Here is a 15,703-nt window from a genome sequence, read left to right on the forward strand (position 1 = left end):
TTCAGCCAATTTAGCCTCCTCCCAACACCTGCTCCTGTGCCCGACAAGTACTTTACAAACTTATACTGTTGTTCATATTATGTCACTAGGGTGGTAAATCAAACAAACAAACAACATTTTGAGAAATTAAGATATGCTAGTTTATCAGTCTCAACCCCCTCTCCCCCCCCCCACACACACACACCCACCCTGCTCATTCCCTACCAACTGAAACAGCTGTAAAGACAGGTAAACAGGTAATCTTGGCAGTTCGCTATCACATTTTGATGTACATTTGTTCATATTCAAGTGAGATAGTTTTGCTATTAGAGAATTTAAATGAAGAACAACGTGATATAAATACATTTGGAATATTCACTTGTAGGAAATGAATGCATGTAAGTAATACGCACTTGTCATTGTCTTATGATAAAAATTTAAAAAAATCTATAAATGTGATAAAAGTGCAAACTTTCAGCCAAACGTTTTACGTGGCAAAGGAAGCAAACTTATTTGAAACTTACAAGAGTTTTGCATATGTGCAGATATTTTATGTTTTATTACATAAAGTGATTTTGATATCACGTGTTACATGTACGAAGGAGTTCTAACTATTCTATTTAGACACGTGTAAACTACAGAATATTACCCATTTATTACATGCTTTTCGGTGGTTTATAGAAATATATCAGTGATTTAAAACTGGTAATTTCACTGTTTGAAACAGTGAAATTACCACTTTGATAATTTCACTGTTTTGAATTTAAGCCCCTTACGTTGTTTCAGTGAAATACCAGCGTGCACAGTACTAGGTACCAACTTAATGACGTGACGTCGTAAATGACGTCACGTTGTATTATTATTTGGCGCGCTTTTCATTCAGTATTAGGTTTAATGTCTTTTTAAAACGTTTCTTTGCATATAATAAAAAGAAAATTTGTTTAGTTTAGTGTAAGATCGAAATATATTTCACCTTGTGAACACCAAAAGTTCATATTTCACTCGTGAAATATACCTTTTGGTGCTCACTCGGTGAAATATATTTCGATCTTACACTAAACTTAACAAATATCCTCTATATAATATTATGAGGCTAAAAACAAAGTCGCGTGTACACTGAACGATTAAACATTTTGTATAATACTTTTATCAATACACTACAACAAAATACAATATTAATTCAGTCAAGGATATATTGAACTGATGGGGATGATAAAATGCAATAATTAACATTTTGTTCAAAATCATCTTTATGAATGTTTTAACTACATGAATGTTTTAACTACATGACTGTTTTAACTACATAAATGTTTTAACTACAAATCTTAGCATTTACATACCATTTTTTTACATGTTTATACTTTTTGGAACGCGATATCAAGTTCATAAACATGCTCTCGTTTCCAATTGCAAATGCCCAACAACTGCAATATACGCGTCAAAATAAATTCTTCTTTCTTGTTTAAGTGATGGTTAAATGTTTATCACAGACATGAAGAAATAATGGGAAATAATGAGAATTTAAGGGGAAAAGAAACGCTTTCAGAGATATATACAAAATTATGATTTATTGAATGCCGTTTCATAGAAATACGAAAAACAATTTTTTGATAGTTTATGGGTAAAATCTAAATGTTTCAAGTTGGTATAAATTCTCTTGTGTGTCGAGTAAATCAAGAGTCTGCGGCAGCTAAGGATTTCCACGGTTTGGTACGGAGAACTACGTATTTTTGCGGTTACCCTACGTTTAAGCTACGGTTTTAATACGGATTAATACGACATTGTCACGGAAAGTCACGATCGTAATACGCTGTACTACGGAGAGGCAAGGATTAGCACGGTCTTATACCTTTTTTGCGTTGCAATACGAAACGGTACGGAATGGTACGGTCCACCACTGTTTAGTACCGATGAATTAAGTATCATGTATTTTTTCAAGGGTATAAATACTATTTTCTTGTTAAAAACAAACATATTTGCGGGAACATTCAATAAATGATAATTACCATTTACTGGCTGCAACTTTATGTTGAAATGGTTCAGAATGCGGAGGCTTTGGTCGAGCTGCTTGATGGCATGCATAGAAGTAAATTTATATTGATATCGTACTATAATTCATAAGTAATAGAATAACATTTAATGTTACATATTTTACAAAGATTGGATCGTGAAATTGGAGTAAATATGGACATAAAACGAAGTGTCTCATAAGTCTCGGACGCTGGCCCTTGAGTGATAATAAGATCAAATAACAAGCTTTTTTACATATTTTTAAAACATAAACATTCACGATAATTAATGTAATTGTAAAATATACAGCAAATCTTAAAATTAAAAGAGAAGCAGTATTGATCAACATTTTTCATTAATGATTACTAGTCCATATCTAATCAGGTAAGAAAAGACAGACGAGATGGTGGACTAGAGATGGGCTTTTACAAAGACCGCTTCATGTTTAGTATGAGGCTCTCATGGCCGAACTTGTTGAGGATCCAGCGTCCTTCAAGAAATTCACTTTAATCGGACCTGATGTGTCTCGGGGGTCGGACCCGATTAGGCTGAATCCTCTCCGCCAAATTCATTGAACTCTGCAATTCTTGTTCTAGGTATTCTTTTCTTGTGAGGCATTTTGAAAAATGAGCAAGCAAGAGGTTATGGACGGATGTATAAGGTCCGTATAGATATGTGACAATTCGTTCTTCTCCGTTTCAATTCGTTCTTCTCCGTGTCAGACCGTACTTATTCGTACTAACCCGTGCTTATACCGTAGCAGACCGTAGTGTATCCGTAGTGCGTCCGTCCTGAGTCGTGTCGCTCCGTATCAAACCGTGTCGGTCCGTAACAATCCGTGTCTCTCCGGGGGCTTCTGGTGGTAAATCCGTCGGACTGCGTACTCATACCGTTGTGTGTCCGTACTGGGACCGTAGCGGACTACGGAATTTCACATTTAGCGTAGTAATCCGTGACCGATTAGACCGTAGCTCTTCCGTGGCATTATCCGTGAATATGTGACCGGGGCATTATATATGATTGCTGGAGTCGAAAGATTAATTTATCATAATTCGGAAATCGCCATCCCTCGTACTTTCAAGTACTTTGATTTAGACCGTTCTGTGTGTTCGAGGTCCTTGTCCGAATATTGAAGGAGGAGCCGAAAAGTAACGACTTTATTATTATTGAAATCGTGAATTGATCAAAGGAAACACATGACATCCTCACACAGAATTTTAACATTTATATGAGCCGTGTCACGACAAAACCAACATAGTGGGTTTGCGACCATCATGGATCCAGACCAGCCTGCGCATCCGCATCAGGATCCATGCTGTTCGCTTACCAACCATATTACAAGTAGAGAAACTGATAGCGAACAGCATGGGTCCTGATCAGACTGCGCGGATGCGCAGGCTGGTCTGGATCCAAGCTGGTCGCAAACCCATTATGTTGGTTTGTCGTGACGCGGCTCATATATTTATATTAGCGTTCGAGTTGTCAACTCACGTAAGTTAACAACTGAAAAGACCGGGATACTTCAAAATTATTCAATGACATCAATACTAAAAATTACGATGCCAAGGAGTAAATGCAATAGCATGCTCATTAATACATATAGTGTAATTGTCAAAGTTTAATCGACAAGTATTACGTAAAACCTCAATATATCTAATTAAGCGCAATGAAACACAGTATGAATCAGAAAAAGAAGGGAATAATGCATGTATGCTACTACAGTGTGTTAATGATTCTGTTCACACGAAGATAAAAATAAGGTATAAATACTGCTTTATATTTTTATCAACATATTGATACCATATAGTTAATGTGCAATTTAGATATTTATTAAGCATGTATTAAAGCTTATAAGTATGGTAGATACTATTTCCGTTTAATTAATTGTATTTACCTTTTTATCAAAGTATTTATCAGACAAAAGTACAACTTAAACAAACATGTTCAATAACTAGGAAGAACATTGATAAATCAAAAATGTTAAACAGAAATAAAGTAATATTTAAAAATATTTATCAGTAAAAAGAAATTACTTAAAGTGTCACATATTTTCATTAAGATATGGGTTTATTTACAATTTTGACCTAAATGAATTTCAGATAAAAGATTTTACACTTCATTACTAAATTTTTCTTGAAACTTATTTAACTTTTTCCCTTATATAAGCGTGTTTCGACGGCTTTTTGCCCCCCTCCCTTTTTGAGGCCTCAAACAGTGAAAATTTTGGACATGTGACAGGCTAAAAATGGCCTCAGGTCGATCTTAGGGTAGCTAGTAACCGACGCTGAAAAGCCTTTTACTCTTTCTCAATTCATTGAGAAGTTGCAGCACTTTGAAATCAGTTTTGATGGAAAAAAAAATGCAAAATAGTGATTTTTGGCAATTTTGAGACGTCCCCCCGTTGCCATGGTAACAGGAAATTTACCATTGAGCATGCTGTTACAGAGGCTATGGTGTAGTCAACATTTGTGCCAAGTTTCATTAGTATTGAAGCATTTTTCATACTTTCATAGCAGTTTGAACTTGTTACAGGCGGCTTTTCAGTGAAAATGGCCATTTTTCGCAATATGCTTATGGGGTAAAAGGTTAATTAAAAAAATGACAAAAAACAACAATTTTTCACCAAATTTCGGTGTTAGGGCATGTGTTAACATGGAAAATCTAGTTTTTGTGTAATTCCAATATTTTTCATCATTGTTTTGTTAACCTTTCCCCTTATATAAGCGTGTTTCGACGGCTTTTTGCCCCCCCCTCCCCTCCCTTTTTGAGGCCAAAAACAGTGAAAAAATGCCCTATTTAGGCCCCAAACACTGTTTTTCGTTTGAGAAATGTTGTTCAAAAAAGTACACCTTTTTTCGGCACCGTCACCCATCCAAATATTACATCAGGGGGTTGCCAGAAGGGGGATGTGACCCCTTCTGTTTGGGGGGTTTGAAGTGGGGCGGAGTCCCCCTCATCTCAAAGAAAATTTTGGACATGTGACAGGCTAAAAATGGCCTCAGGTCGATCTTAGGGTAGCTAGTAACCGACGCTGAAAAGCCTTTTGCTCTATTGCAATTCATTGAGAAGTTGCAGCACTTTGAAATCAGTTTTGATGGAAAAAAACAATGCAAAATAGTGATTTTTGGCAATTTTGAGACGTTTCCCAGTTGCCATAGTAACAGGAAATTTACCATTGAGCATGCTGTTACAGAGGCTATGGTGTAGATAAAAGCATTTTTCATACTTTCATAGCAGTTTGAACTTGTTACAGGCGGCTTTTCAGTGAAAATGGCCATTTTTCGCAATATGCTTATGGGGTAAAAGGTTAATTAAAAAAATAAAAAATGTCAAAAAACAACAATTTTTCACCAAATTTCGGTGTTAGGGCATGTGTTAACATGGAAAATCTAGTTTTTGTGTAATTCCAATATTTTTCATCATTTTTTGTTAACCTTTTCTCTTATATAAGCGTGTTTCGACGGCTTTTTGCCCCCCTCCCTTTTTGAGGCCTCAAACAGTGAAAAAATGCCCTATTTAGACCCCAAACACTGTTTTTCGTTTGAGAAATGTTGTTCAAAAAAGTGACCTTTTTTCGGCACCGTCACCCATCCAAATATTACATCAGGGGGTTGCCAGAAGGGGGATGTGACCCCTTCTGTTTGGGGGGTTTGAAGGGGTCGGAGTCCCCCTCATCTCAAAGAAAATTTTGGACATGTGACAGGCTAAAAATGGCCTCAGGTCGATCTTAGGGTAGCTAGTAACCGACGCTGAAAAGCCTTTTACTCTATCTCAATTCATTGAGAAGTTGCAGCACTTTAAAATCAGTTTTGATGGAAAAAAACACAATGCAAAATAGTGATTTTTGGCAATTTTGAGACGTTTCCCCGTTGCCATAGTAACAGGAAATTTACCATTGAGCATGCTGTTACAGAGGCTATGGTGTAGTCAACATTTGTGCCAAGTTTCATTAGTATTGAAGCATTTTTCATACTTCCATAGCAGTTTGAACTTGTTACAGGCGGCTTTACAGTGAAAATGGCCAATTTTCGCAATATGCTTATGGGGTAAAAGTTTAATGTGCTCAATAAAATATATATCGTATTTATCTTTTAAATGTTTTTTGTTTGATTTATATATTTTTTGTTGAAATTTCTACCAATTTTTAAAATACTTACCAAGTGAGTGGCATATATTCAAAACAGTTCTAATCCCATTCTGGAAGAAAATAATACGTTAACAAAAAATTGAGGGCAACATAAAAACATAAAAAGGTTGATTAAATTTGAAAGTATATGCCATGCCACTTTATAACGTTTATGCGATGTAACATCAATTATGCAACGTTTACATCAATTTAACCAATATATTTTGTTGATATTTTACATTTTCACAACGTACGATGTTACATAATAATAGAAAGAGCATTGAAACACGAGACGATCGGATTTGTACGAGGGTGCCTAGCATGCTCTGGAGTGCGGGTAACTAATATTTTTGCCTATGATTCAAAAGAGAAAGAACATCAAGACACTCGGCAATCTGATTTATATTCGGGGGCTGCGTCCCCTCATACAAATCAGATGGCCTAGTGTTTGATTCTCTACGTTATATCAATTAATTTAACAGCGTTATGTAAATTATAAGACATTGCAGAATTTATCAGTGCTAAACCAATTAAACATCGTTATTTTAATTTAAATTCTACTTTTGTATATTTCTCTAGATGATATGCCTTACTATGGTTTGCTGATTTGGTACACTTTGCGCTTTGCGTTGTCGATAGCGACAACACAACCTATATCGTTATCCCCTTTTGGTCTTGTCGCTAGCGAAAGCGTCAAACGTCGCGTTGTTGTACTGTCGACTTGTCGTCCAGTCGCTACGAAGCACGCCAAACGGCGCGTTGTCGTGCGGCGCGTTGTCGCGATATCGTCCTGTCTTTGGCTTATATATGTACGAATAGTCAGTCCTTCGATTATAGCCTAGAAAAAATGTGACATCGCGACAATACGCCGCACGACATCACGCTATTTGACGAGCTTTGTTAGCGACAAGACGACAGTGCGACAACGCGCCGTTTTGCGCTTTGTCGTTCTGTCGCTGGCGACAACACGACGCACAAAAGTGTTCCAAATTAGCCACCATACCTTAAGAATGCACGGCTTACTGTATACAATACAGAGATTTTCTCAGAATGAATGTTTTATATCTTTCGCCAGAATAAACGTTAAGTACATTATACATCATCACTACCTAGAAGCGTAAATATTTTACGACTTTGCAGGAAGATATTCTACTACTTATACAACATATTCCAGACGGTTTCATGTAGTCATTATCGAATGTTTTTGTCAATACAGACGGGATAATAGGTAAATCTAAAATGTTTTGAAACATTAAGCAAACAGATATACCAGATATTTTGTTGTAACTTTTTTTGATATTTGCTATATCTTTGTTTACCTGATATTTGCTGCTACTACGTATACAAAGATATTTTACTGTAACCTTGTATATAAGAAATGTTAATTGTTACAGCATAATAAAATTCGTATACTACATATTTTGCCATTTCCTTGCTTATGAGATGTTACCTCCTACCTTACATTCCAGATATTTGTTGTTACCTTCTTTATTAAATACTTAATTACTGTAACCCTGTTTACCAGATATATGTTGTATCTTGTTTGCTAGATATTTGTTGTTACCTTGTTTACGAGATATTTGTTATAACCTTGTTTACTAGATATTTGTTGTTGTCTTGTTTATTATACGTGTATATTTATTGTTGTCCTGTTTAACAGATATTTGTTGTTACCTTGTTTACTAGATATTTGTTATAACCTTGTTTACTAGATATTTGTAGTTGTCTTGTTTACTATATATGTATATTTATTGTTGTCCTGTTTACCAGATATTTGTTGTTACCTTGTTTACTAGATATTTGTTATAACCTGTTTACTAGATATTTGTTGTTGTCTTGTTTACTATACATGTATATTTATTGTTGTCCTGTTTTCCAGATATTTGTTGTTACCTTGTTTACCAGATATATGTTGTATCTTGTTTACTAGATATTTGTTGTTGCCCTGTTTACTAGATATTTGTTGTTACCTTGTTTACTAAATATTTGTTGTTGTCTTGTTTACTATACATGTATATTTATTGTTGTCCTGTTTACCAGATATTTGTTGTCCTTGTTTACCTTGTTTACTAGATATTTGTTGTTGTCTTGTTTACAAGATATTTGTTGTTACCTTGTTTACCAGATATTTGTTGTTGCCCTGTTTACAAGATATTTGTTGTTACCTTGTTTACCAGATATTTGTTGTTGCCCTGTTTACAAGATATTTGTTGTTACCTTGTTTACAAGATATTTGTTGTTGCCCTGTTTACCAGATATTTGTTGTTGTCTTGTTTACTATACATGTATATTTATTGTTGTCCTGTTTACCAGATATTTGTTGTTACCTTGTTTACTAGATATTTGTTGTTACCTTGTTTACTAGATATTTGTTGTTACCTTGTTTACTAGATATTTGTTGTTACCTTGTTTACTAGATATTTGTTGTTGCCCTGTTTACTAGATATTTGCTGTTGCCCTGTTTACTAGATATTTGTTGTTGCCCTGTTTACTAGATATTTGCTGTTGCCTTTTATACTTAAAAATGGCTGTTACTGGTCGTGCTGTTTCAGTTATCAGTATGATGTCGGTCAAGTGTTCAATTCTTTCTCTGACGATTCTAGTACTTGTTGTCCCAGCAAAGGTAAATTTTTCCTCTTTGAAACGTTGTTCAATACAGTAGTAGTATTTCAGCACATTTTTGCAACTTTAATGGCCGCTGCTCTTTTAGTCACGAGAAGGATGAAATAATAGTTAGCTTATACATTTTTCCTGTATTATAGATCTTTATGTTTATTACTGATGGATAACTGAATTAACTTTTGATGCATGTATAAATATATATTGCAATTTATTGTAACAAGTATGAAAATTCGGTGTCCATAATCTCAATTATGTTTATGATTATTCAAAATGTTCATGATCAAGTTGAACAGTTTCAGTCTCCAAGCATATACTCCCTTCATATTAGAACCGATGTTCAGTACCGCTTTGCTACTACACTGGTCACCAGCCGAGTGGCCAACCCGGCTAACTACACACAGGAGACTGTCTTCAATGTCTTCCTACCAGAGGAGGCCTTTATTTCAAACTTTACTCTGTATGTAAAAATTCATATGAAGTTACTATTTTTTACTTCATTCATTTATTTCAAAGCTTGTAGTTCGTTTCATTTCGATAATTTTATAAAGATGTCCATGGCATATGTTTAAATGGCATATATTAACAAATATTTTCTAGGCAATTGCACAAGTCGCGCAAATTTTCTAGTATATATTTTGAACAAAAGTGAGCAAGAAATTTCAGGGTTTTTTACAGTAATAAATATATAAATCAATTCGTTTAAGCAGTCAAATGGCGCGAAACTTAGATTACCGTTACACAAATATGAAATAAGTATAAAGTCTGAAGAACATTTTCAACAATTATGTTTTAACTGTCATTTTTCAAAAACCTGCATGAACTTATCTATTTGAAATCTTAGGTCTAAAAGAAATTCTGATTTTAACATTTTGTGATAGGTTTATATAATGAATATGACTTAAAGTTGTTTTTACAACTAACAGTGAGATAGATGGTCAGATATATCCAGGTATAGTAAAGGACAAAGGTGAAGCAAAGAAAGATTATGAGAGAGCAAAGAAAAGAGGACAGACAGCCGGACTTGTCAGTCAAAAGTAATTATTAGCTAACCCTTTGCTTAGTTTCCATGAAAATCATTAAAACATTTGAAAACAGATAAAATGTGCTTCTGTGTCATATTTCATCTCCATCATGGTTGAACACAGGCAGTTATGACTTTGCATTTGTTTTTGGCATTAAATCACATGTATCCTGTATCAAAAGGTTAATTTTATTTGAAATTAATTTTAGGAATATCTCTCTAAATACTATTAAGTGTTGTCGCAAAGATTCATCGAGCCATCGTAAGGCCACATTACAATATAATAAAATTTAGGCCTACTGCTTGTTTAAAACATGTATGTATACATGTACATGTATTCATTTGTATACTCATTTATAAAATAATCAATATGCGGCGAATTTACACAATTTTTTGATTTCCACTTTCTGTCTCTGATATCTAAATCAGTGATATTAAAAAAAATCTTTTAATTTTTGGGCAATTATTTTTCAAGGCCACGGGAATCCAGGAAGTTCAATGTCAAAATATCAGTTGCCGCCTTCAGTAAATCTACGTTCAATTTAACATACCAGGAACTACTTAAACGTGTCAAAGGGGCGTATGAACACAAGATATTTATAAACCCTGGCTATCCCGTTAAAGATTTTAAGGTATGTTGCTAAAATATAGACATTAAATAAACAGTATAACATATACATGTAAGTATTTTTTATTACTTTTGCAATTATAAATGTTTAGATTTACAATGAGCTGAGCTCATGTCAGTCTCTGTACGCGTAGTGACTTATGAACGAAGCTTGTCACGTGGCCTTATGAGACATTTCGAAATAATCGGAACAAATTTCAAGGATATTAAACTTGCAAGAGATTAGTATTGTATAAAGTATGAATTAGAGGTGCAGGCTTCTTATACAGCCAATTGTCTTATATGATAGATGTGATAATTAATAATTTCAGGTCACAGTAGCCATTTTGGAATCACGTGACATTACAAAGCTCGTGGTTCCCCCAATCAAAGCTTTGAAACATTTACTTACGGAAAACGAAGAGGTAAAGGGTATGTATTGAATTAGTATCTTATTGAAATAAAAAATTCAAACATGTAATATTTTATCCATGTTTATTATAAAAATATCATAAATATCAACAATAAAACATTACTAATTGGAACGTCATGTATCTTCCGTTGGTACGAAATTTCTACATGTTATGATATTATTACTAATTGATTTTAAAAAAGAAATTGTTTGATTACTAATACTGTGAACACTACAATTTGAACTTATTTCCATTTCATCTCTTACAACATAATAAATAATTATTAATGTATTAAAGAACTGTTTATGTTTTTCTTTTTCTCTCTAGAAAACGCGCTCGCGGTAATAACAAGGCCTACCAGTAGAAGTGCAATCATTCAATATTCACCAACGTTAGACGATCAAGGCACGGACGGTGTGTCTGGACAGTTTATTGTACAATATGATATAGATAGGTCACTGGATGGGGGAGATATTTTGGTACATTTCTTTTAATTCAGAGATAAAAGATAAGATAATAGTTATACCTGAAATCAAACATAGTAACATATTTAGGGTAAATCGTGGCAGTCATGTTTTCTTTCAATTATAAATCGGAATAATTCAGTCATTTAATTCACTACCGTGTAACAAAATAGAAAAATATCGCTGTTTTCAACGATTCTTACATTGTTATTCATGGCAGTACATAATTCAGTAAGAATAGATGAATTAGACGTCTTAAAGTGCATTTCGGCTGGTGAAAAGGCGAATTAGCGTTTTATCATTTAGGCACCTTGTCCGGTATATACCGGAATACGGTATTTAGTGTGGTGCTCGTACACATTTTATAGTCTCGCGTATAATTCAAGGTGATGCCATTCCGTCTTTAATCCCTCTTCATATCATGTCATGTGTAAAATCATCTTTTTCTTATTATTATATGTCACGTGATATTATACAATAGATAATTAGCAGGATAACAGTTTAATTCGATATTTAGGTACTATAACGTTCGATGAACATTGTTGTGTCAATCACATTTGCCGTCAATCTAAATCTTATCAACCCATTACTGTTATCTTGCTTGTAAGTTGTTTCATTTTCTTGTTTAGGTCGTCAATGGATATTTCGTGCATTTTCTTGCCCCAGAAGTAAAAACGGTTATTCCGAAAGACGTCCTCTTTATTTTGGATGTCAGTGGTTCAATGGGTGGACGGAAAATCGAACAACTAAAGGAAAGTTAAAATTCTTTATAATTTACAACACAACGTGAATGATGCTGATGTCATTTGACTAGCTCAAACCTGGTCTTGATGTTCACGTATAAATTTCGTTTCTTACTCTTAAAAACAGCTGGGTTTAAATGCTCTTTTGACGTTGGATATTTTTTTTATTGCGTACATTGCTTAAAAGACATAGCTCAATTAATTATATGATTCTGGTTTTCGCCTAGCATAAACATTTCATATGAACATCGTACCAATAAGGATCATGTTATCTTTTTTCTATACTTTCTTATGTTGTTTTTTTCCTGTCCTTTTTCATAGTTCTCTATTTTCAGCTTGCCAGTTTTTTGTTGTTGTCTTCGTTTTTTTTTGTTTTTTTTTGGTAAATATTTCAATACTAAAACCTTTTGTAATATTCTAATTTCTAAATCTAAGAACTGGTAATTTAAATATTGTTGCTGTTGTTGTTAAAGGCGTCAGAGGTTTATCATTGTGTTAAATAACTTTAAACAACCATTAGTTTTCCTTTTATTTGTTGTTATCATTTAAAGTTATCATAATTTGTAACATATTTTGCTTGGCAGGTTACATGCATAACTTTCCCTAGCACTCGGGACATGAGCTAAAAGAAACGTCTGAGTCAATAAGAAGTTCATTATACTTATTATTTTTATATTTGACTTAACAGCAAACGGCCACCAATTTACAAAGAAAACAAAAAGTAGCACTGTGCTATATGTTTTTTCGTCATAGAACTTGACTGAATTGGCTGTGTTATTTACGTCATAGTAACAAAAGTTGATCGATTACAATTTTAAACGCCGACAGATCATGTTCATTTTAATCAACTTTTTAATCCTCTGTTTACAGGATGCTATGTTTATTGTACTAGATGAGCTGAAGGAGGGAGACCGATTTAATATAATAACATTTAGTCAAAGTGCTAAAACGTACAAGCCGGGTATGATAGACGTAACTCAGAGAGAGGTTCTTGATGCAAAAACGTTTACTAAAGGAATGACTTACGGTGGCTGTATGTATGTCTGCTAAGTTACTCACACATTCTTTGCCAATGTCCCCATATATGTATGATCAAAGTACAGTCAAGAATGTTTTAAGAGACCGACTTTGGGAATCAAGAATAACAGGGAGTCTCTTAAAACAACCTTCCCAAACCAGCCGATATTGGTTTATATATATACATATACATGTTCATGTATAGCTAAGTAGTGACTTATTCCAATGAAACATGTACATGATATATAGGCCCATTTTATAATAGCGATAATTGATTATATATACTATTTCTGAAATTGTATTTCAAAAAAGATATAATAAAATAATATACTGTACAATGTAGAAAATTTACGGTTCTGGGTTTGATTCAGAGGGTACAATATTATCAGTTCCAACTGTGTCACATTAACTGGCAATTGGCACGTTGTGCTAGGTCATACTAACACTTCGGAATTTTCCCGGACATGGGCTTAAAAGAGGATACATGTATTGAATACTTCTGCACTAACAGAAGAGTCATCAAAACTTCTCAAAAAAAGTATTATAAACGTCACTTAATTGATCAATTGTTTTCTAGTCTGAACACCAATTGTGTGACATTGTTTACATTTGCGACATTGTAAGTGGTCGTAATATTCGGGGAGGGGTGGGGTTCCAATGCTGTTTTTAGACAATTGTAATATCACACCGAGGTTGCTAGTAAACGTCAATTGTATAAAATCAGGGTGTCCCTCTAGTGGGTTATTGAATTATTAGCTTTCGTAATCTATTTATAAACAAAAAGATTTGTTTACAAGTTTTTGTTCGTTTTACTTTTGATTTTATAGTAAAAAATCCTTGCCGGGAAATTTAAGACTATTTTAGGGAAAGGAATGTAGTAATTCAGCTTCAAGAATTAACCGGATACCGACTACAACAAAGAGCAAAAGGCCCTGCGAGATAACGAACCATTCGGAACTGCCTCGGCTATTATCTATAATAATCTCGGAAGCAAAACGGATTGAAAGTAGTTCTACCACGTGGTTTCAGATGTAAACAGTAACAGAGATAATGAATCAAAGCACTGAAAGTACTGAAGTATACATTGCTTGATAATATAATCCATTTTTGTCATCAAAGCCATGTTGATTTTAACCTACTGACCTCGAAAACAATAGGGATCATCTTCTGACCAAGATCAATGTCCCTAACAAGTGATTCACATGCACCAAGGCTTTTTTCTTCAAAAGTTATTTATGAGTCAAGGAAGATGTAATGTTCCATCTGTGTATTGCTAGGGCAAGCTGATAGATGAGCAATAAAGAAATCATTTTTTGAAACACCCCTTAAATGGACTGCAGTATAGAATATTGAAACAGTCATATTGAGTTTCCAGTGATGCTATCTAATAAAATACATGATCTGGCTTGTACTCTATACAAAGTCAATTAATTGAATCATCCTACACGACTTAATTACCAAATTATAGTACCTCTATGTACTGTACTTTGATGCATTAATAAATATATTCCGGTGCGTTGTATTAATCTCTACACATTAATTTTCAAATACATTACTTTATCGTTAATTAATAAAAATGAAATCTATAATCACAACAATTCAAATGTATTGTAATATTTTCATTATTCAATAATTGTTACATATAGTCTTCATGAACAACCTTTCCAAGAAATCCATTTATATTGGACAGCAAGTTAACAAGGGTTTTTCCATAATCAGGTTGTGTTACCAACTTCTTAACTTTAGATGAACCATTGAGCTAAAACATTTTTTCTATTTTTTGGCTACTGTGACATACTTTTGATTTTCAACCAAGGTGATCCATGTTCAAACTCGAGCAAAACCTGTCACACACATTCTTACGATGTTGTGTGACAATTGGGACAAAAGTGTGACCAGTAGAGTGTTAACAAACTAAATGACCAGCAGATTGTTAACAACTGTAATGTCAGCGTCGGATACACATGGTTGATTAACATTTAACATGACATAACTGATAAATGTAAATGGTTCGGCCGTGGGTATCCGACGATGCTAAATGTGGACAGACCAGAGTTGACATAAGATGGATGGCCGACATTCAACAATCTAAAACCTCACCCAGTCTGGGATTCAGGCGTTGATAGTTTTTGCTTATTCATAACATTTTTTTTGTTCATAACATATGCGCTTAATATTCCGTATTCGTTCGTCGTTTTGATAGTGTCGATTTTGCCAAACAGAAACATAACAAAAAATCGACAGACTGGAACCCAGGCTAACCTCACCCTGAGCCAACATATAAGTTTCACCACTGACTTTTTCATACTGTACTTATTACAAAAAATAATAACTGACATTTTACAAAGGTAATAAATTCTATGTCATAGTTATTCATTTAAACGGTTGAAAAATGTATTTAGCAGCATGTTTTAAAAAATATATCTAGTATTTTATTGCAAGTAAAATGTGTTGTTTGTTTATTTATTTTTTCTATGTTTTTGACGCTTAGGCAGTATCATAGCCGATAAACAATTTCATACAATGTTTATTACAAAAATATTACTGATATTTTACATTGCTTACACATATTAAGAGGATATTTTTTCGTTTGCGTGAAATATGGAATATATTTTCACGAAACATGATAAAATGCCACATATTTTCACGAGCCGGTACGGCGAGTGAAAATATGTGGCATTTTATCATGTTGAGTGAAAAT

The 15,703-nt window shown here is 33.9% G+C and overlaps 1 protein-coding gene across 4 annotated transcripts in view; it reads left to right on the forward strand.

Moving 5' to 3' along the window:
- The first annotated feature begins 239 nt into the window (after positions 1-239).
- The window catches only part of LOC132720028 (inter-alpha-trypsin inhibitor heavy chain H3-like), a 29,504-nt gene continuing 14,040 nt past the window's right edge, over positions 240-15,703 (forward strand). For 2 of the 4 annotated variants that reach the window (XM_060704007.1, XM_060704008.1), the window contains exons 1-9: positions 243-377; positions 8,668-8,738; positions 9,031-9,194; positions 9,661-9,771; positions 10,234-10,390; positions 10,698-10,797; positions 11,106-11,257; positions 11,872-11,992; positions 12,854-13,018. In XM_060704007.1, the coding sequence (XP_060559990.1) occupies positions 368-377; positions 8,668-8,738; positions 9,031-9,194; positions 9,661-9,771; positions 10,234-10,390; positions 10,698-10,797; positions 11,106-11,257; positions 11,872-11,992; positions 12,854-13,018 (1,051 nt within the window). In that variant the 5' untranslated portion in view covers positions 243-367. Of the gene's footprint in view, positions 378-6,411; positions 6,453-7,255; positions 7,344-8,667; positions 8,739-9,030; positions 9,195-9,660; positions 9,772-10,233; positions 10,391-10,697; positions 10,798-11,105; positions 11,258-11,871; positions 11,993-12,853; positions 13,019-15,703 lie in introns of those variants that run through there. The other 2 variants (XM_060704009.1, XM_060704010.1) reach the window with 2 other exon arrangements.

This window comes from Ruditapes philippinarum, unplaced genomic scaffold (assembly GCF_026571515.1).
Source record: "Ruditapes philippinarum isolate M1 unplaced genomic scaffold, ASM2657151v2 ctg3527_1_1_1_1, whole genome shotgun sequence".
In the NCBI taxonomy this organism is placed as follows: domain Eukaryota; kingdom Metazoa; phylum Mollusca; class Bivalvia; order Venerida; family Veneridae; genus Ruditapes; species Ruditapes philippinarum.